Below are 22,568 nucleotides of genomic sequence, written 5' to 3'. Positions count from 1 at the left end.
TCACTGTTCATGCTTTTGTTGCCCAATTTGTCTCCGAAGAGAGTTGATAGGTCGAGTTCCAGTATGGTCGTTTGATGTTTTTGCTCTGATATGTCTCGATTGAAATCATAACATCAAGGGAAGTCATCGTTTTTGTTTGATGGTGTCACACAAAAACGTGGAGGCTGCTTGATTGACAAAAAAGGTTAACACCTCACACACTACAAAGTGAAGCATTTAAATACTATTAGGGTTAGGGCAAATTATTTTGTCTTATATTTAATTATCTGCAGAAAGCTATCCCCAGGCAATGTGCTAAGTTTCGGCTAGCCGGCGAAATATGGCCAGATTTTGACCCCCCATTTCGGAGATATTTTAGGTCATTTTGGGTCCAATCTATGGTAAATTTGAATTATTTTCTATAAATTATTCCATGTAAATTTTCCTTCCTAATCACATTCAACATGTTACATTCTAAAGTTTAAATCATTTGGACATAATTGAAAATATTACCAGTTGACCTTAAAAATTCTATTATAAAATACCTTCACAATTTAAATTGTTTCCACAAATTCTTTCATGTTATGCTCTTTTCTAACCACATTTGGCAGTACTAAATCACGAAAACATAATTGGCAAGATTATTCATTGATCTTGAAGATTTTGCTACAAAAATATTTTCCTAATTTGAATTATTTCTAAAAATTATTCTATGTAGATCTCCTCCCTAAGCATATTTGGCACATTACATTTTGAGGCTTGAATTATTGAGACAAAATTAGTAAGATTGTCTATTGACTTTGAAGATTCCGCTATAGAATCGTGAGAAATCGTCAAAATATAGCAAAAAATTCAAATTTTGCCAATATATTGGTCGATTCGGCAATATATCGCCGAGCGATATTCGGCCCGTTTCGGTTTCGACCCTTAAAAGCTTCCAGTTACCATCGAACCAGACAAAATTCGGCAATAAGTTGTATTATGTTTATGCCCCTAAGGCCCCAAAAACATAGTCAAGGTTCTACCAAAAAAATAGAATGTAGTCAAGGAATGCGTAGTATGCAAATCCTCTACGTTCGGGTAGGATTGGTTGGTTGGTAACATGGACAGGGCAGCATTGAAGCGAGTCCGGATCTGCGAAAGTGCTCCCGGATTACCACAACAAAAACCAGGGGGCTCAAGGGTGGGTGATGGGAGTTTTTTTTTTTGTAAATATTTTTCAGAGGTGGGGCCACCAACTTGGGGTTCCCAAGCCAAGTATCTAATAGGGACTACAAAGTGCTGATGATGCGGATTCCATTGAAGCAAGCCCTGCACAGAGGTGGAGGATCTGGAACCCTAATGTAAGTGGGTTGGGGGTGAACCTCTTGACAACGGGGACTGCATTCCTTACTAAGTGGGAATCCCAAGTTTTTGACTTCAAACTCTTAAGTATCTAATAGTGAGAAAACAATCTGAGCAGACTGAACTTAAAACGAACTGCATTTACAAGAGCTTGGCAATCAGACTTCTTTGGTTTGGGATCCCCACGAACTTTGTAATAGAGAGAAACAATCTGAACTTACGCTTGGGATCCCCTGTTCTTTTGTTTTACATCCTACAGAGAGGAAACTAGATGATCATTCGCTTTCTCATCGATCATAAGTCTTTGATTTGCATTCCAAAACCTTTCTCAACCCACTTCATTTCTCTTCTTCATACTCGCCTTCCTCACCCACACAAAGAAAAACCCAGTTGGAACACAAGCCACACCTTCGTTTTAACACATCCCCTTCTGTCTCTACTGGAGAAATGCAAATCCATGTACCAGTTGAAGCAAATTCAAGCTCAAATTATCGTAACTGGGTTAGTTGCAGATAGGCTTGCTATGAGTCGATTGGTCGCGTTCTGTGCGATTTCTGAATCCGGTAGTCTTGACTACTGTAGAAGAATTCTGGAAAGCGTCGAATGCCCAAATGTCTTTTCATGGAATATAGCCATTAGAGGCTACTCGGAGAGCGAGATGCCTCAAGAGGCAATTCTAATGTATAAGCAGATGTTACAGAGAGGAGGCTCAAGGCCTGATAACTATACTTATCCGTTTTTACTCAAAGCTTGTGCTCGTTTGTCTTCGATTTGGATGGGCAAAGAGATTCTTGGGAATATCTTGCACTTGGGTCTGGATTCCGACATATTTGTACATAATGCAGTTCTTCATATGCTTGTAAGTTGTGGAGAACTAGGAGCTGCACGCCTGTTGTTTGATGAAAATCCTATTAGAGATTTGGTTTCGTGGAATTCAATGATTAATGGGTATGTCAGAAGTGGGCGACCCAATGAAGCTCTCAAGCTTTACCGTGAAATGGAGGCAGAGAACGTTAAGCCTGATGAGGTCACAATGATTGGGGTGGTTTCCTCTTGTGCTCAATTGGAAGATCTGAATAGTGGAAGTGAGTTTCATCGTTTTATAAAAGAAAGTGGATTAAAATTAACAGCACCACTTGGTAATGCACTCATGGACATGTATGTGAAATGTGGGAGGCTTGAGCCCGCCCGACGATATATTTTACAAGATGACAAATAAGACCATGGTGTCATGGACCACGATGGTTGCTGGGTGTGCAAAGTTTGGCTTAGTGGATGCTGCTTGGAAACTTTTTGATGAAATGCCAGAGAAAGATGTTGTGCCTTGGAATGCCATGATTTCTGGTTATGTGCAATGCAGACGTGGAAAGGATGCTTTAGCTTTATTTCATGAAATGCAAGCTTTGGACGTGAAGCCTGATGAAGTGACTATGGTTAGTTTGTTGTCTGCATGCTCACAACTTGGAGCACTTGATGTGGGGATATGGATTCATCACTATATTGACAAGCACAAAATTTCTATCAATGTTTCCCTAGGTACTGCTCTAGTTGACATGTATGCCAAGTGTGGGAACATTTCAAAAGCCCTGCAGGTGTTTACGGAGATCTCTGGGAGAAATGCTTTAACGTGGACGGCAATTATAGGTGCTTTGGCCCTTCACGGGCATGCCCATGATGCAATATCCCACTTCTTGGAGATGATTGAAACAGGATTGATGCCAGATGAAGTGACCTTTCTAGGGGTCTTATCGGCTTGTTGTCATGCTGGATTAGTTGAAGAGGGTCGCCGGTTTTTCATTGAAATGACCTCAAAATTCGACCTTTCCCCAAAGCTTAAGCACTATTCCTGCATGGTGGACCTTTTGGGAAGAGCTGGCTTGTTGTCTGAAGCGGAAGAACTAATCAAGAGTATGCCCATGGAGCCTGATGCTGTTATATGGGGGGCACTGTTCTTTGCGTGCAAGACCCATGGTAATGTTGCAATGGGAGAACAAGCAGCATTCAAACTTCTTGAATTGGAGCCTGCTGACAGTGGCATATATGTGTTACTAGCAAATATGTATCTTGATGCCAACATGTTTGAGGAAGCTGGAAAAGTAAGACTGATGATGAGGGAGAGAGGGGTTGAGAAGACTCCAGGTTGTAGTTCGATTGAGGTAGATGGTAATATTTATGAATTCATTGTAAGAGACAAATCACATCCAAAAACCCAGGAAATTAATGAATGTTTGATACAATTAACAAGGCAATCGGAATTTGATGATTATATTTCTTATATTTGGTGAATGGAGTCAATAGGCAGTTTGATCTTTTCATCGCCCATGTTAGTAAATGGTTCACATGGTAAGTAACTTGTAGATACTTACTGGTAAAGTAGTTTGTGTTAATCTGGAAACACAGAGTCAAAGCAGTGGAGCAACCGTCTTTAAGACCTTCGAATTGCCTAATTGCTGTTTGTTGGTTTTGGCTTTTTGTGCTGGCTGGTCAATGAGTCACATACTCTACATGCAAGATACAGGTGAATTAGGATTGTGAGTTGAAGTATAACAGAGAAAATCAGTTTAGAAGATCGGCTCCAAGAGTTGGATTCTTCAGATTGTTCTAAGTTCTCTTGTGTGGTTGATTTCCTTTGAGTTTTGACCAGCTTTTTACTAGTTCTATGGAAGAAAGAATGTGACCCTATTGAGATTTGGTAATTACTTCTTTCGGTTGTTTGGTTTTGTCAGGTACCTTCCAATGAATAATGAATGAGGGTGATCTCTGTGTACAAAACTGTGAAAGAAATGAATGTTACATTACACAGTATTCAAAGCTACTTTACAGTGGACTTTCAGGAGATTCAACATCTTCCCCCACCCCCACCCCCAAATGGCTCGATTTTATATCTGTACAAGACACCCTAGGAACCAACCACAGAGAATCCAATGTCTTGAAAATGAAATCAATCCACTGTGGTACCATGGTTGAAAATGAAATTCTTTTCTCACAGGGTTGAGGGGGAAGTGATGGTTTTAGGTATTATGTTTCTGGGAAGAAAGGTTACATCAGTCCCAGAAAAGGAGCAAAAGGGTTTTAATTTCTAACTCATTTCAACAACCATGTTTACAATTCTTCACTTGTTCACCAGAGTGGGTTAGAAATTAGGACTCAAATCTTATAAAGCCTTTACAGAACTGGGTATCCTTGAACATGGTCAACAGGTTGGTTTGGATGTTGATTTTCACCTATTGCTGGATTGATTAACTGAATTGATCAATCAATCCTAACCCAACCACTTTCTTTTCTTTTTTTAGTACAAACCCATCTCGATTAAATCATAATTTAGTCTCACATGACAGCATTGGTGACAATCTTTTGAAGATCCTCAACCAACAGTAACTTCCAAAGCTCCTGAAAAGGATAGCTCACAAACCCATATGGAAACAGAGTGGACAAATTGATTCTGGGTTGATGAAAAAGAACAGGACAGAGACTTTTAAAGGGCAAAGCAATAGCTGGCTATCTTTCTACCAAACCTGACCATCCATAACCTGGAAATCTTCTCCACCAATTAAACCTCATTTTCAGCCCATTTGAGCCTGGTTTTTGCTACGGACCAACCGGGGTTGAACCGGTTCACAGACGAAGTGTACTGGTAAAAGAAGTGGTGTGAGAAGTGAGAATGATGATCATTATTCTTCTTTGCTTGGCTACTGGGTTTCCTTTGGGATCTCATGATTCTTGACTTTCACGAGACTCTCCCTTCCACAGCTCACAAAAGTAAGGTCAGAAGCAGAGCAGCATATGCTTTGCTTTATCTTTGGGGTTCTGTGTCATTAATTTAACTCTGGCTTTGCTTCTAAAAGCTAGAAATCCAAGCAGTTGAAACCAAGCAACTCTTATTCACTGTTCTCTTTAATAAAACTACCAACGGTTCTCCAGTTCTCTCATTGAAAAATGAACAATAATATTAAGTACACTTCTTCCTTGGGATTTGTTTAAAGCTGGTTTGTAAGAATTGACAAAATAAATGGGGATCTGGAGACCTGCTTGATTCAAATTGGAATCAGACAATCCACCATGCATCAGTTCTGATTCTAATGACTCGGTACGGCCGATTCTTGGAATTTTTTATTTGGTCATCAATTTCAGCCACATAATTTCCTCCCATGGATTTGTTTAAGGTTTTCTCGTTTCAAAGTTATATCATTGATAAAACTATACAAAAGTCCATTAGTATTATCCATTTTCCTTCTTAAGAAAATTTTATGGGTTCAAATAGTTATAAATGAATACTTGAACTAAAAATTAAGTCAATAAGTTGCATGATATTGTATTGTAATCTTTCAACCAGCTAATTTGTTCAAAGAATGAAGGTTTGACTCAATTGATCAAAGTGCTAGAGTTTTAGGCTAGCATAATTTATATTTATGTTTATGACTTATTTATAAATAATCAGCGCCCCGGCCCCCCCCCCCCCCCCCCCCCCCGCCCCCCCCCCCCCCCCCCCCCCCCCCCCCCCCCCCCCCCCCCCCCCCCCCCCCCCCCCCCCGCCCCCCCCCCCCAAGTTGCACCGACAAACGGTTTTTGTTTGATTATTACTAGATATAATATAATATAATAGTTGTTATGAAAATATTGATTGACCAGCGGTTCAATCGATGAATCAGGCGTCAACATGAAGACCCAGGGGGTCTGGTTCAATTCAAGACTAACCAAACTATGGGTTGCATGGATGTATAGGCCATCCTGCCAAGCATCAAATTTGGCTGAGGTCGCACATTCGGTGCAGGAACATTAGCTAGGCATTCCTTTTTTTTGTCTAACTTACTTCATCTAACTATGATGATCAAATGATGCTTAGCAATGTTGACTAGATCACGTCCATCGCATATTAAATTGGCAAATATCCAAGAACCTAAACCCTACCAATGAGTATAAATCCCCTAAACTAAGGCTAAACAATGATACACACTTCAAACTCCCAAATCCTCTCATTAATCACTCGTTGATTCCATTTTCCAATGTTGCTCAGTGCTTGATTTAACCATCAAAAGTGGCCTGCTAATCACCTTGATTGTTTTGCTATGACGTTTGCTTGCCTTCTCAGTAGGTTCCAGATCAGTTCGAAATTCCAATCAATCTCTAATCAAGGTAGTTCGATCCAGCTAAGGGTTTGACGGGTGTTTCAGTCGAATAGACAATTTCAACAGTCACATTAGGATAAGAGTTATATGTGTTAAGAGTTTGACTGAAAATGAAATAGGATTTACACCTTATTTCGAAAGTAAGGAGTCATTCTACTATTGAAACTTCATAATCAAATGTTATTATAAGTTATCATCGAATAATTAATTTGTTAACAATGATCAACACCTTTTAATGAATCGATCGAGATTAAATTTTCCCAAACAAAAAAGCACCCACTAATTAAGGTTCCATATTAAGGTAGGACTTCTTCTTTACGGCGCTGCTTTAAAACTTAAAAGGGCGATGCATTAGAGGGCCCACCATACTTGTTTATCCCTTTCGGTATTTGAGAGTCAAATTTAAAATTTGTCGCGTACACCCAAAGCTTTCCTTTCCTTTTTAAAATAGCTTTTGTAAAAGAGAAGTGATTCTCTTAACCCTTCAATCTCGACCGTTCATAGTGTGGGACATCCCCAAACTCAAAATGACCTACATCGATCGAACATTCACCGTACGATTCAACATGGGCCCCATCAATTCAACCGTAAAAGTTTTATCTTACTTAGTCATGCAGCTTATGTTACCGAAGCTGCCACGTAGCGTGATCTACCTACATAACCGGAGCGGTTTTCGGGCCGATTTAGTCGTGACGGCAGTTGATCTGCTCAACGCTTCTTCTTCTTTGTTTTCTCCAACCAAAAAAAACAAAAAACAAAATGAATTTATCACGTTTTTTTGGTTTCTTGAATTTATCGTTCGAGATGATCTTGGTTTGTGATGGCCCACCTTAGAGACCTTTCATATTCTGTTTAGTTAGTTAATTATATTAACTAATAAAATGTGATGTGTTCTTCGTTCGTTTTCTTTCTGTTGTTAGAATGTGAAGAATATTTTTCCGTGGTGGTGGTGGGTGGTGGTAGACGACAACATTATGTGTATGGTCCCATCAATGATCAAATTAATTGAGAAAATTAATAAAAATCGATGTAATAAGGCATGGATGAGCCAATTGGTCCGGTCTGATTTTGGTTTTATATTGGACCAAACCCAAAATACATAATCTAATTTTGGGTTTTATAGATTTATATAATTATTTATTAGGGCTGTGACATAAATACTTAAAAAAATGATAGAGTAAGAACTAAGAGATAGAGATCCATATCTTGGCATATAGTACTTACACTAGGGTAGGGACCAATAAAATGTATTTTTGATTATTTATTGCAATAGGGGCTAAGAGGAGGTAGAGTGGGGCAATTTTTTTGTACATTCTTATGTATGACTATAGAAACTGCGTGATTAGGTACAGTCGTTTTCTCAAAATAGAATAATTTTTATTATTATTATTTCGGACTAGTTACGTATAGTTGTGATTATGAGCTGGGTTTGTCTAGATTTTTCTGTGGATTTTTTTGTCAATAAATATATTTTTCATATGAAAAAATTAAACACTAAACCCAATGTCGTTTAATAATATAATTTCCTAGTGCACTTGATAGCTTTTGGTGTATAGAAAGCTATATTTCCTAAATGTATTTGGTAGATAACAATTTGATTTGGATTTGGTTCAATATCTTGATCCGACCGGTTTGGTTTGATTTTGGTTTCATTCATGTATATTTTTCCTAAGAATTTAAAAAGAACCGAAACATGGGATTTGTCTTATTTTAAGAGAATGATAGGATCATTTGTTGTAAGGCTTGGTGTGTGTGGGACCAGACTGATTTCATATCCAGCTCAGCATTGATTTATTGGTAAGAATGTGAATGAAATCCATGGGAAGGAGACATGTATAGTATTCATTATTCGGTTCCTTCCATGCTCTACCATGTTTTTTCCTTTAATAATGGTTCATGGTTGCACCTTTATCTTTTTATTAATGTAAGGATTGCTATTCATAGCTACACCAGACATTTGAACCGGTTCAACCCATAAATCAATTTGTTTAGATACTTAGACCAAGCATATTGGACTTTTCATGAGTAAATGTTGGAGGAGAGCCAAATCTTCTAAGTCTGGATGGTCTCCCGGCTCTTGACCACGAATTATAAAAGGTCCCACAGGGTTAGAGTAATGGGACTTTGTTTAATGTTTTATTATTTTTTACTTATGGGTCCAACACAATTTGTGGTTATGCATTGTCGGGAGAACATAGAGTACTTCCTGTCAGGGGAGATGATTCACGATCTTCTATCTATCTAGGTAGAGGTTTTTATGTCTTCACATCTCTTCACCACATATTAAGAGCAGACACGTAAGACTTATTATGGTTTCTATTTCTGACCTATGAGATGAAAAAGTATCAAGAGAACACTAAAAGAATATTACTGGAAAAAGTATTAATATGTGATATCGTTTGACAAAGAAAGCAATAAAAAGATAATCAATGGGATCATCATTCCAAGCTAAAACAGTGGCATTGATGTGAAGTATCTCTTGCAATGACTTTTTTGACAAATTGCTTTAAATTCTTCTCATTTTAAGAATAAGACAAAGAATCTTCTCAGATTTGTTAAAATTTGGACTTTGATTGGTCGATTTGGGACCAATTTTGACCATTCTTTAGTGTTGATAATTTGTTCTAAAAAGAATATAGAATTGATTCTAAGAATTTTTGGGACCAAATAAATCCTAAAACTATGGAGCTCTTGTTTAGAGTTTTTCTTGCCCAAAATTGTTTTAATTAATTAATTATTTTTAATTTTAAAGAAGGATTAGTACACATTTCTTGTGTGGAACCAATAAATGTCCAAGATAAGTGTAAAAAATAAGCATTAAGGATCACTTTAGGGGGGAAAAGAGGATAAACAAAATAATGCATGAGAATATTGCAAACAACATAAGGAGACACACCAATTATAACATAATAAAAGATAAACACAATTAATGTAGGAAGAATGTTGCAAACAACATATGGAGATGCACCAATCAAACATAAAGATCACACACGTGAGAGGGTAGTTATTAGGTCATTTCATTTGCAAAGGAGAGAGATACAAATAGAGAATGCTAAGTAGAGTCTCCAAGAAAACTTCATTATTAAGTAAAAAAATTTGGAAAAATGAAACTTTTTTCCCTAAGATTGGTGATTTGATATATATCGAGGGTGGGGGGCTATTAGATATAATGCCTGCGATAATCGAACCCTGAACCCTGACTTCTTAACTAAGAGGTATTATTATTGTCAATTGAGCTAACAATGCCAATTCCCAGGACTGATAATTTTATATGTATTGAGGGTGGGGGCTATTAGACGTAACACTTGCGAGAGTCGAACCTTGACCTCTTAAACTAAGAGGCATTGTTATTGCCAACCGAACTAATCATTTGATGGCGTATAATTTTTTTTTGAGAATGCAACGTGTGCTAATATCCCCATCTGTCCATGTCTCTCTGCATAAGAATATAGAAGTTTATTTTCATGGGTAGGAGAAAGAGATTGATTTAACAGAGTGCTCAAACCCTTGAGGTCATATAATTTAAGCATCAATTTTCTTGATTGAATGGCTAAAAAGTCTAAGTCCATACTTCAATTGTCCTCGTAGTAGGATTTGGTTCTAAGTAGGTTTGAACTTCCATGAGTTACTGTTGGGTTTGTATGGAGAAGGGCATGAAACAAACATTCTCTTCTTACCCACTTCTCTATCAATAATAAAAAGCAAAAATATAAAAATAGTAAAAATAAAACCAAATCCTAGCTCGAGGACCACGAAATATGTTTTTTTTTTTTTTTTTTTGTAGAAAAAGAGGGGATGCAATAGCGGCGACCTAGCGCCCCCGCTATGCAATGTTCGGACTTTTTATTGAGTGCGACCTATGCAAGCATTAGCCTTGTGCACTAAGCATTGACCCCGTCAGCGGAACGAAATATATTTTTATTGTATAAATAGATGAATAATACTAAAAATATGTATAATAAAAAGATGTTCAAGATAATGAATTTTTTTTGGTAAACCCATAATGATAAAAACACTCTAGTATATTTTCAATTGAACTCTTTTATAAGTTGAATTTTAAGATTTTTATTGAACCATATGAACAAGTAAATGAATGTGAGAATTTCTAAATACATTTTTAAAAAAAAAACATAAAAATTCTAGATACATATAGGGGATCCTAAAAACATAGACAACATGCTTGAAATATCACTAAAAAATTTAAGGTTTCCACCTCTGATTCTTTCTATGACTAAGTGGAAGGGCCATATTGACTCTTATGGTTGTTTTTCTCTACAGTCACAAATTCATTCCCTTTTCCTTGTTGATGGATTATAGGTGATGCCACTTCCCTTGCATGTCGAGCCATTGCATGTCCTGGGGTTTGGATCCTCTCTTTGATTTATTTTTTCTTTTTAGAACAAAAGATTTTTATGTATTGGAGAGTATATCTTCTCAAGAGGGATTTTTCCAATGAGAGTCCGAGATATCTCCCCTGACCGGGAGCACAAATTATAAGGACCCACAATAATAGGGTAATGAATTTTTATTTTATTTTATTATTTTTTACTTATGGATCTCACATAGTTTGTGATTGTAAAATTGTCGTGTGTGTCCTCTTCGTCAAGGGAGATGATCCACACTCTTTCAATGAGTGTCCAAATAAGCCATGGGATTCAACCACATGTAATATTCTAATCTAAAATGTAAGATAAATCTGATGAATACTCTTGGATTAGAATATTACGCATGATCGAATCTTGTAACTCAACAATGGTTATAAAGAGAGGAGTTATTTAACTCCATAGAGATAGGCTACGCTACGCAGCATAGGAGCATCAAAATTTAATTGTTTTTCAATTTATCGTTTTGAATATCTCAAATGTCGCGAGATGCGAGATGCCGAAATCTTCTCGCCTGGTTGATGTCGCGTGCTTCTGAACTCCAGCATAAAAGCGCCAGAAGAGGAGACACCAGAGGGATGGATAAGAAGTAAAAGAGAAACCAGAGAGAGAAAGAGGGAGAGAGAGACAAAAACGAAACCCATTTCCTTTCGCTTTCTGGTGCTCTTCACAAGACACCGGCGTGGACAGCTTAGCTCTCTCGTTTGTCTGCTAAGAACCTGAAAGCGATCAATGTATGCTCTGAAACTCTCTTTTTATGTCTTTTTCATCGGTAGTTTAAAGCTTTCAGCATCACTTGGAGTTTTTCTTCAACTTCTTCTGTTTTACCTTCTCTTAAATCTCAGTCTTTTGGTTTTCTTGTCTTTGCTCATTTACGATCCGCAGGATCCTGCATTATTCCTTTCCAGAGAGAAATTTGGTCATATTCGATGGAAAACGAGGTAAATAGTTTTATCTAATGTTTCTCGTTTATCGTTTTCTATTTTCCGTGATGCGAGAGGAGAGGTTGCAGAGATGCAGAAGATGCAGAAGACAAAAACAATAATGTTTGATAGACTTTAAGGCTTTGTGTAGTTTTCTCTTTCTGCGGATGGAAAATCTGATTTTCTCCTTCTTTTGCGTGACTTTTTTCTGGTGGATTGATCGCGGCATTGCAGGATAAGTTTTGCAAGTAGCTGCAGAGATTCTCTTAAATGAGGTATTAATGATGCCTTTGTTGCATTACTATTTGATTTTCTTGGCGTTTCTCTTAAAAAAAGATGTTATAGAAATATCTAGCGTTGGTTTGCGCTTAATTCTGCTGTTTTAACTTTTTTTGGTTGAGAAGTTGCAGTAAATTGAAGGGAGGCATCAATGCTGTTTCAGGCTTTGACAGCATAGTTGCCTTCTTTTATCCGGTAGTGATATTCCGGAATATATTCGTTTCTCTCTCTCTCTCTCTCACTCTTCCCGACTAATTGTGGCCAATCGAAAATTGATTTCTCTAACAGTGATTTGTTTCCAGAAGTTGTCAATGCTGTAGTAAAAAGTTAGAAGATTAAGGTGGATTAAGGAAACTAAAGAGGATTTCCTGAACCGATGTTTTTGATATCTCTGGCTGATTTTGTTTTACTTTTCCTTCAGGAACTGCTAATCGGTGACTGATTGCGAAACAAGTTATGTTTAACCACAGTTGAGTTTCCTTAGTCTCCTGAATTTTGTGAAGACCACTGGTATCCATCACGAGATCTCTGCAAAATAGCTCAACTCGTTATTTAAGTACGGCATCTGCAGATTTTCACAAGACTAGCTCAAAATGAATGGGAACCGACAAATGGAGGTTCATTACATAAATACCGGATTTCCCTATACTTCTACCGAAAGCTTTATGGATTTGTTTGAAGGTCTTGTATATGGTCAGTCAGATTTTGGCTTTGTAGGAGGAATGCATGATCAGGTAAACTTATTCTGCGGTTGATTTGATTTCCTGATCACGGAATAGATTGTTATAAAAAAATTCTTAATAAGCTTTCTTTATGTCAAGCATACTGGATATTGCAATCCATGTGATTTACTGGGGTCCCATCCTCCGGTTGTCTCCTTCTTGTTTTGATCTTTGCATAAGGGGGTTTGTAAAGAATGCACTTTCAAGAAAACTTCGGGATAAAATGAAAAGTTCTATTCTGCCTTGCTATGCAGGAGAGTACATATTGGTCCATGCAGGCGAATCCATACAAATTTGGCTTTTCTGGTCCTGGGAGCACTTCATATTATACCTATGAGCTTAATGATCATTTTCCTAGAATGGATGGAGGTCAGAGGACTTGGGAAAACCCTTACGCAATGAACAGTGAAGAAACTATACCTGTAGTTGTGCAGGGAGGAGACAATGCCAGTGTAAACAGTGTCAGCAGCCCAGAAGAATGTGAGTTTGCTCCTCAAAATTTGTCCTCTTATATTGCCATTTGATGTGCTGGATCAAACCTCTGTTGGACAACTGGCTCGATCTATACAAGTTTTCGGCTATTTGATTGTGTACCAGTCTGCCGGCTGGTTCTATCAACAATTGCTCATAGATCATCTATTTGGATTGTACAGAGTTACTTAGAAGTTAGAACATTATATTTCTGCATGCTAGACTTTTAACATTCACTCTCACAACTAAGGGAAACATTAGCAATCCATGTGTTTACTGGATATGCCCATCCCCAGAGCATCTCTGCAACTTGCCAGATGGATTTCACATTTTTATCTACTGAGAAACTGGATAAGCATGTTTTTATGGATCCTAGATGCTAAGGCAACAAGAAGGTGATGACCATTGCTAACCATGAATTCACTAGAATAAGGCAATCCCTTGCCCTTCCAAAATAGTTTAGCATCACCAGATAATTCCTTTATGCTTAATTACTTGTCTCTATTGATACTGAAGATCCTACTTCGTTCTTGTGTAATGTGTTCTGAATTTCTGCATTTATTAGATTGAATTTTGGGTTTTTGCTCTTGATATCAGAGTGGTAAGATTTTAGGATTAGTTGTGATTGATTGATATCCGGTGGTGTCTAAATGGCTTCAAGTCATTAGTCTGTATCCTAGTCTCCTTATTTTGCATATTCACATATTATTCATTTGAGCCTTAACCTCTATGTCTATTGGAAGATCTGCCCAACTCTAAGGTTGGGTTTTGGGGAATCAGTGATCATGTCCTTGAGCAAATGGCTCCTATTTGTTGTTTCTTCTCCTCTGTAGTGATTTGCATTCGCTCAATAGTCACTTGAACTCTGAACCTCTCTGCTTTTTGAAGATCTTTCCAACTTAAAAGTTTTATGTCATTCAGCGGGGTCATGGGGGCTTCCAGTGGATTCATTTCATTTTCTGCTTCTTGATCCTGATTTTGCGTGGAATGTTACTTCTCATGAATCATATAAGCTTTGGGCTGAGACTTCTGTGGCTTTTGAAAGTGTTCCCAAGAATCCCAATGGAGAGATTGGCTTTTGGGGAAGTTGCATTCTCCCCCCCACTCATGAGCACTTGTATGATTCCCCAGTCAGTGGAGATTGACTTGCCTATTGGTGTAACTTTGTGAATCTCTACACTTCTTTCCCCTCATTTTAGCTCTCTAGTATAGCCTTTCCCCCTTCCTTGGTGCTTAGATTGTTTTAAAGATCTTAATAATAGTTTGGACTTTGTTCATGCATTTCCTAGTCTTCCTACCTTCATATGTTGAAAAGTTGTACCCTTTTAGATACTCTAGATTCTTAGTCTTTTGCATTTCTTAAATCTAGCTTTCTTAGCTTAGTCACTTCTTGAACCTCGTCATCCCCACCAAGTCTCCCTAGAAGAAAGACATTTTCATTTTGATTTGCCTATGAGACTTATACTTAGTGAAAAAGTATCATTCCACACCATATTAGTGTTCCTATTGAAGCCCCTCCTTGGTTGACCAACTTTTTAGTAAATGATTCCAATGTATCCCCTTTTTAAATTCCACTCGTTATCTTAGGGCAAAGAGGCACACCTTTCTTTTGGTTTGGTACATTGAGATATGTATTTATATGCATCCTCTTAAATGTGACTAAATGATCCTTTCCATTTTCAAAGTATGGGTTACAATGGATAGATTGTAAGCCATAACAAAATCGAACATTGAAGTCCCCTTGTCATTCCTGTCCCCCCAAACCTTATCCTCCATGTAAACCTTTGTAACCTCTTGGGTATCTCCCAACATGTCCATTCACTCATTATAATATTACTTTTCTCCTTGAGTAAAACCTTGCAATAATCTATCCCAGTTTCTTCATAATTGTGACTTACTACTAGCATCCTATCTTACTTGGAGTGCCTAAGTGATGATTATATATTTTTTTTATAAGTTTGTTCAGTGTTATTATATTCCTAAGAATGTTGGGATTCAACGTATCTTTAAATGTCTTAGTTTTTGTGAAATTTTGGCAGGCATTCGGGGCAATCATAATTCTCGAGGCTCGCAGGTATGAAGCTTTCTTATCTGCAGATCTTTCATAAGGCATCATATGTAAATTGTTTTCTGAATTTCCAAATATATCTCAAGCTTCAAATTTTGAAGAAAAATTATCTTATAATTCCATTTTGCCTATAACTAGTTAATTGCAATAATGTAACTTAATAACTGTGCTGCTATTCTTCATGAATTGTTGCAGGTCTTTTGGCAAGACAACATTGATCCTGATAACATGACTTATGAGGTTTGCTACTAATGATTTCCTTTTTAATTGCTTGGCTAAATATGATTCCTCATAATCTCTTTCTTAGAATGTGCAATATCTATATTCACTTGAGTATATAATACAAATTTGATGTCTGATATTTGATATATATATGAGGAAGGGTCAGAGATGCGAATGGCAAATTTTTTTTGCATATTTCATATTGATGTCTATCTTGGTTAAAATTTTCTGGAATCTCATTTGGGAATCATACCTTTGGAATTTTTCTTTGAAGCCAGAGGTGCTGACGGGATTTAAATCCTGTTGCAAGAGGCTATGATATGTGGAAGTTGCTTTGATATCCCAATATGGGTTCACTGGTTGCTCCACTTTAGCTTCTGTCATTACAATTTCACTCTATCCCACTGTTATATGGCAAAGAAATTTCTTATTCTTGGCTTTCAATTATTTAGAAATACTAACAATTCATGAATTCTGAAGGGCTGTTATTTGTGGGGAAGTGTGGTGCAAGTTGGATCATAGGCCTGACATAGATATAGTAACCCTTGTTTGCAGCTAATCTAGAAGGCATAGTTGTCAAGGTCCAAGCGAACCAAGTTGTTGAAGTCTTGGAGAAGGTTAGAATACAAGGCGAAACCAATTAGGCGAGTTAGGTGACCAAGGTGCCCAGATCAACCAAAGGCCCTGGATGCCAAGGCGCCGGCTAGGTGATTGGTGATGCTTTGACAACTATGCTGGAAGTTACTCTATACGATGGTTATCTGGGATTCTGGATCTGAATGTGATGCTTCCATGTGGTAGGGGCACTTCACCACAGCTGCTTCAAAGACAGCTTCATAACAGAAAAGATGAAAGGTGTTGAATCTTAATACTAGGTTGTTTTAGGTGTGGAGGTAAAACTTCAAATTTTGATTTATCTATAATCAAAACTATTTATAGTAAAAAAATGTTATTAGAGATTTAATTACATGCAGTACATAGAAAACTTGTGTGAACAACAGTGCTTAAAATGTCTGAATAGATGTAAGTAACAATATGTTCCTCTCATGGGATATTATTTTTTGGGGGTGGTGTGTGTTGGTGTTCAAGCCAGTGTTAGTATTTCTTCCTTTATATAATCAATTTTCCTTGTTGAAGCTTCCATCTTGAAGTGTGTTTTTGTCATTTATTGTATTTTTCTTGTCTCGTGGGATCTTGTACAGTGGGTGTGTCTATGAATTCTGAAGGCCATCCCAGATTCTTTTTGTAAATTCCGCATGTAAAAATCTACTCTCTAAAGTTCAAAAAATTGCTATCTGTGAACCTTAAACAAGATATTGTTTGTCCAGACTTTTGTTGACAATTGCATGAGGTGGTAGGTGCTTATGTCTTAGCTTCTTAGTTCCTCATGCATTCTTTTCTTATTCCATTAGCTTCATTTGTTCCTGTAATTATTTTAGTTGCATCACTCTCAGTATGCACTATGCAGCTCTATGGATCTAGGATACCATTTAAAAGTATTTCCTTGTATTTCATTTGCATTGTATAGAGGGTGGGCCTTGGTGCAACTGTGAGGTTAGTTGTGACTAAACGGTCAAGGTTCCAATCCACTCAGGAAACAGCCTCTTTGCTGCAAAAGCAAGGTAAGGCTTCATGCATTATGACCCGCCCAGACCTTGGTGGGGGCCTTGTGCAATGGGTTCGTCCCTTTTCATGTGTGTTTTATTATATGGTTCCAGAATAAGTGTCATATTTTTTTTCCTTAAACAATGAGCTCTCTTGTCCTTCAGATCCCTGTTGGTTTAGGATTTCCTGTAAAGGACAATTTTGGGCCCATATCTGTTTTGTTTCATTGATCCTTCTGCATATTAATTTATAGTTAGCTCGGTTTTCTTTTATGCATCATCATGGCTTAAATGAATAATGCTTCAAAGTCGGCTCTATCAAGGACGAACCTAGTTCAAGGTGCATTTACTTTGTGTATGGTTCTCAAGCTCTAGGTTTGCGAAGTGTTTATAGTATTTCTAATTTTTCTGAAATTGAGAAATCTTGTCTGGCACAAAATTGATTCAGTGTCCTCACCATCTTTGGCTTGCTATTTTGTTACTGCAGTTTGTTTTTTGGGTAAGTACTCCAGTTCATTAGAACCATAAGATTTTGCATGGCATGAGATTGCAACCAATAAGAACTCCAGTACTGGGTGCTTTTAAAGTGCACTAAAAATTTGGTCGCCACAACCTGAACCAACACCACCCCTAGAAAAAAAACACCCCACAATTGTTTTCAATGACGTGACATTGATCTGATGCTTTTGACTATACAGCCATGCCACCATTCTGGGTTGGGTCTGGCCAATACGTGTTCTGATTACAAATACATGCCACCTAAAAGAAGTTGCCTTAAACTCTTACTTATACTGATAGAATAGGTGTCCTACAAGGGTTGGGTTCTGACTGACTGAATTGGAATTTAGAGCAGGAATTAGTGGTGCTAGCAGAGATTTAGGAATTTATTAGGGTTAAAGAAAATAGAAGTAAGCAGTAAAATGTTATTTGGCATTCTTGGAAAGAGAATGTGGGATTTTGTCAGATTCAACTGAGACTCAACCTTCAAAAAATAACAGGCACGAGTGATTCCTTGCATTGTTTGCAAAAAAGGATGAAGGGTTTTGAATTCAAAATTCTTAATGGAGCCAAGGGATGTTACGAGTTTCTCTTCTGTTTTCCCTTTTGAACCGTTTTCCATGTTAGTGATGTTTTTGAGAACCAGTTTTATGCCAAGGAGATCCACAGCCTAAGCTATTTACCTTTTAAGTAGGCTTATCAAATATTTAGATCTTTAAAAAGGAGACATCCATATGGTCTTTATTGACCTAGAAAAGGCTTATGAGTTATGACTGAGTCTCTATATATCTCATTTGACATATCCTAGGAAAGAGTAGGAGCTCAATTAAGTATGTTGATATATATAAGGGCATGTATGAGGCCACAACGATGAGTGACAGAACTACGAAGCACCAAAGTAGTGAATTCACAATTATGGTATGAGTTATACCAAGGATCAGCTCAAAGCCCTTATTCGATTGGAATTAGGACAGATCCAAGATTAAGTCCCTTGGTGTATACTTTTTACTGATGTTATTCTTTCCAAAATGAGACAATGGAAAGGTTTAATGCTAGAGTTATGCAGATCAAGCTTAATCATGAGGTTTCAAGTTTAAGCAGAATGAAGACATTATATATAATTTATAACTTTAGTCTAACTAGGAGAGGTGATGAAATAGTGAAACTTAAAAGAGTGAGAGCTGCCAGAGAGTGAAAGCATTAGGTATTTGATGCTTCCCACAGAATTAAAGTAGGCTGGAACACAGTGGAGACAGAAGTGTCATGTGACAAGTGGATGCTTATTAAGCTTATGGTGAAACTCTACAAGATTGTAACTAGACCAGCTATGACATATGGGGTTGAATGTGTTGGGCAGAGTGAAGAAGAGCAGTACAGATAATCAGCGTTGTAGAATATGAGGATCTGCGGCAAGAGTGCATCAAGACTAGAAGGGATTCGGTAAGGAATGATTATATTAGTATTGAATTTGGAGTTGCACCAATCCAGTGCAAGCCCCAGGAGAGCCGCTTGAAGTGGTATGGTCATGACTAATGTAGACACATGCATATACTAGTAAGCAAGACTGATCAGATGTAGTCTAACAGAGCTAAAAAGAGGTAGGCTCAGGCTAAAAATGACTTTTGGAGAAGTGGTAAAATAAAGTTGTTTGGAGGACAAGGACCTGTGTGGTCAACAAGTTGCAGGTCAGTGTTCTTGGGGTGCTCATTTGACTACTACTATGATTTCTTCCTTTTACTTCTCTAAACTCACTTTTTGTCTCTATTATTTCTAGTATTTCTATTATTGTCATACACTATATCACGTCCATGTTGCTGATCCCATTAAATTGTGATATGGTGGTGGTGGTTGAGTGTGATATTGCAGACCTTGTGCATTAGTGATGCACAGAGTGAAGTTTGTGTGCCAGGGGGCTTTCACTGATTACATTTTCTGTTCTATTTGAAATTTCACTCAGTTTATGAAACTTTGGGACAAGAATTCAATTAATATTTTAAGATTGAAACACCAAAAGTTAGTCAATATTTCATTTGAAATGGCCTAATAATAGGATATGCAGTAATACCAGTTTTAGGAGCCAAATTGGACTTTCCAGTAAAACCAAGTTTAACTGAAGCGAGCCATCTGTTCATTTTCCAGTTGGATCCCTAGTTTTTAGGGAGGACTGGTGCTAGATGAAATGTTGTGAAATCGGCAAGAATTCATTCCTGGTCTGGTTTTTACATTTCATTTGCCAGCTGTATTCATGATTTCTTAAGTTAGATTTAATAGATGAAACTTTAATACTTTAATTCAATTTTGGAATCATGAGATCCAATTCTAGAAATAGAGGTTTGACAACCTTGACTAATTTTATTGAAAAGGTTTATTTCATTCTTGTGATCCATAGATGATGTAGAAACATGTATAGACATTTATATGATTGCCTAAAATCTGTGTGTAATCACCACATGGAGATTGTGTCTCTGTGAATGACCAACACATCGGAAATAAAGTTGGATTTTATGTCATGCTCTGCACGGCTGTTTTTGCTTATCTTACCTATCACAGAAAACTCCTCATTTCATTAAACTTTTTTTTCCAACTTAATATTTTGCCTGTTATGGTTTTCTGATTCATTACTCAGTCTGGTTGAAGATACACTAGACTTCTGGAAGTGGTTGTGATGTTATCACTTAAACTGCTGGTTGGTAGTTACAGTAGTTCTGTAAATTTGTATACACATTATAGCGTGCTTAGACACATGTACACTTGATTACTCTGTTTAAAATTGGTTACCTGAAATGTTTCACTAATTATGCTCCTCAGGAGCATGTTAGTGAAGCATCTCTGCTGTCTTGTCATTATATTGAAGGGGATGTAACTTTGATGCACAGTGGGTGAAAATTCAACCAAGAAAAGGGCTTTCACAATTATCTCTGGTTGTTTAACTTAAACAGATCGTGATACTGATCTGCTGCACCTATTATGGTCTCTAGTAGATGGGAATTTTTTATTTATTATATAGGAGGATGGGAAAAAATCAGGTCAGTGATTCAGTTCAACCTCTATTGGAAGGTGGGGTGAATCTGTTATTCAGGATCCCTGTTCACCAGCTATTTCTTATAGTGGGATCTTCTGATGATTCAAGTACCATTACTGACATCTTTTTCCATGACTAACAAATTTAAATTGATCTTGGGTGGATTATGAGGAACCCTGTAATTAAGCACCTTTTATTTTCTTTTGGAAGAAATGGTCTACTGATACCAAATTCTGCTTCAAGTCTTCTACTTAAGCTGCCCCATCCTTCAAAGAAAATAAATTGGATATCCTTGCTTGATGTGTTCACATCGGTAATTATGATTTGCTATTTACTTCGTAAATCTCAGCATGTAAGTTGATTTGCAAGTGTTTTGACCCAAACTTTCCATTGCAGGAGTTGCTTGATTTAGGTGAGGCTGTTGGAACTCAAAGTCGAGGTCTTTCTCACGAACTTATTGCCACACTTCCAATCTCGAAATACAAATGTGGCTTCTTCAAAAGAAAAACACGAAGAGAACGGTAACACTTAAGATTCTTAGAAGTTCCATAATCTTTCTTTTACCTTTTGCTTATGTAAAGCTACAGATATGTGGCATTCCACAGCTGTACTTATATTTTCTTGTTAGCAGAGCATCTGGATGTTAAAATCATCTTTAAAATTGTTCAATTTCTTAATCCAAAGTTGTTCTCTTTTTCTCCAATTCAAGGACAGTAATTGTCATTATTCCTTTGCAAAAACAGATGTGTTATTTGTCAGATGGAATATAAAAGGGGGGATAGACGGATCACTCTACCATGCAAACATAATTACCATGCAGGCTGTGGCTCCAAGTGGCTGAGCATCAACAAGGTCAGTTAATGAATTCCATTACTCCTAAATCAATACAGTGAGAGTTTGAGAAAATCATTGTTTGTTCTTGAATCTTCACTTCTTATGATATATTTTTCTCAGGCTTGCCCGGTCTGCTACACTGAAGTATTTGGAGAAGAATCAAAGCACTAGGTTTCCTATTACCAGAAGGAGACCGAGTTTGCCTTCTGACCTGACTTGTCCACTTCAACCTTGGGTGTCACCGTGAGATTTTTTTTTTTTTTTTTGTTGTCTTGTTTTTTTTTTTCTCACTTCCATACATAGCTAGAAGAGGACATTTGCCACTCATCTTTTCTACTATTCTTTCCCACTTTTCTTCCCTTACGGAGTTGGCCCTTTTCTATATTCCTTTAGCACAAGAACCATGTTAGGTGTGATAAAATTGGTAGTAATGAAAAATTCAGACTTGGTTCCTCCTAATATGAAGAATTAAATTTGTTCAGGGAGTTGTGTTCCCAATGTCATTGCAAGAACCGAGAACTAGAGTCCACTGATACAAGGGAGACACCATCTGCATGGTGGGCCTGTGGCACTGCATGCAGGTCAGCCGAGATCCCAGTCATTTGTGGTGTTCATGTTCCTGATAATTTTGATTGCAGATCTAGCAGGTCATGAGTTTCTGAAAAAATGACTGGGCACACGAATCGATGCAAATCTTGTAGCCTGGTCAAAAGCTGTTAATGACATTATGACATACGCGCATGTATCTTTTTTGATAAATTCGTCAAAAATGGGACTTTGATGCCTTCAAACCCAAGGGCTCTGGTACCTTCAATACTTTGTGAAACTTGGATATTGAGTCATTTCATGCCAAAAAGCAAAAGCTAAAAACTGCTGATATATATTCCATGAAATTGAGTATTGCACTTATTAAGAATTTATTTGAGTTGGGAGAGTGAGAAGATCAAGACCACCTTGTCCACTAGACTATTTGGTGAACGTGGTATGAGAGAGGTTTTGCTTAATTTAGTCATGCTAATGCCTAATCTAGTCAAGGTGGGGGTATTCTTCAATCGTTGTCGAGTCTGATTGCAAGCAGTTGATCGACTACATAA

The 22,568-nt window shown here is 37.4% G+C and overlaps 2 protein-coding genes across 2 annotated transcripts; both read left to right on the top strand.

The window, feature by feature from the left end:
* Positions 1-1,437: 1,437 nt before the first annotated feature.
* On the top strand, positions 1,438-3,608 carry LOC149003591 (pentatricopeptide repeat-containing protein At2g22410, mitochondrial-like). The gene is given in 2 exon segments (XM_089138844.1): positions 1,438-2,512; positions 2,514-3,608. Coding segments are annotated over 2 exon segments (2,013 nt in total). The 5' UTR covers positions 1,438-1,594.
* Positions 3,609-11,393: 7,785 nt separating this feature from the next.
* On the top strand, positions 11,394-21,955 carry BB (RING/U-box superfamily protein). Its single transcript, XM_089137034.1, has 10 exons — positions 11,394-11,565; positions 11,717-11,772; positions 11,989-12,029; positions 12,455-12,767; positions 13,010-13,235; positions 15,266-15,300; positions 15,490-15,534; positions 21,037-21,161; positions 21,384-21,492; positions 21,595-21,955. Exons 4-10 carry the CDS (start codon positions 12,627-12,629, stop codon positions 21,643-21,645), a joined length of 732 nt encoding a protein of 243 aa, XP_088993160.1. The 5' UTR covers positions 11,394-11,565; positions 11,717-11,772; positions 11,989-12,029; positions 12,455-12,626; the 3' UTR covers positions 21,646-21,955.
* The last annotated feature ends 613 nt before the right edge of the window (positions 21,956-22,568 follow it).

The sequence above is a fragment of the Hakea prostrata genome, chromosome 10, assembly GCF_041222555.1.
Source record: "Hakea prostrata isolate BN-2017 chromosome 10, UWA_Hpros_2, whole genome shotgun sequence".
In the NCBI taxonomy this organism is placed as follows: domain Eukaryota; kingdom Viridiplantae; phylum Streptophyta; class Magnoliopsida; order Proteales; family Proteaceae; genus Hakea; species Hakea prostrata.
The sequence above is the reverse complement of the archived record's forward strand: the minus strand, read 5'-3'. Positions and strand labels throughout refer to the sequence as shown.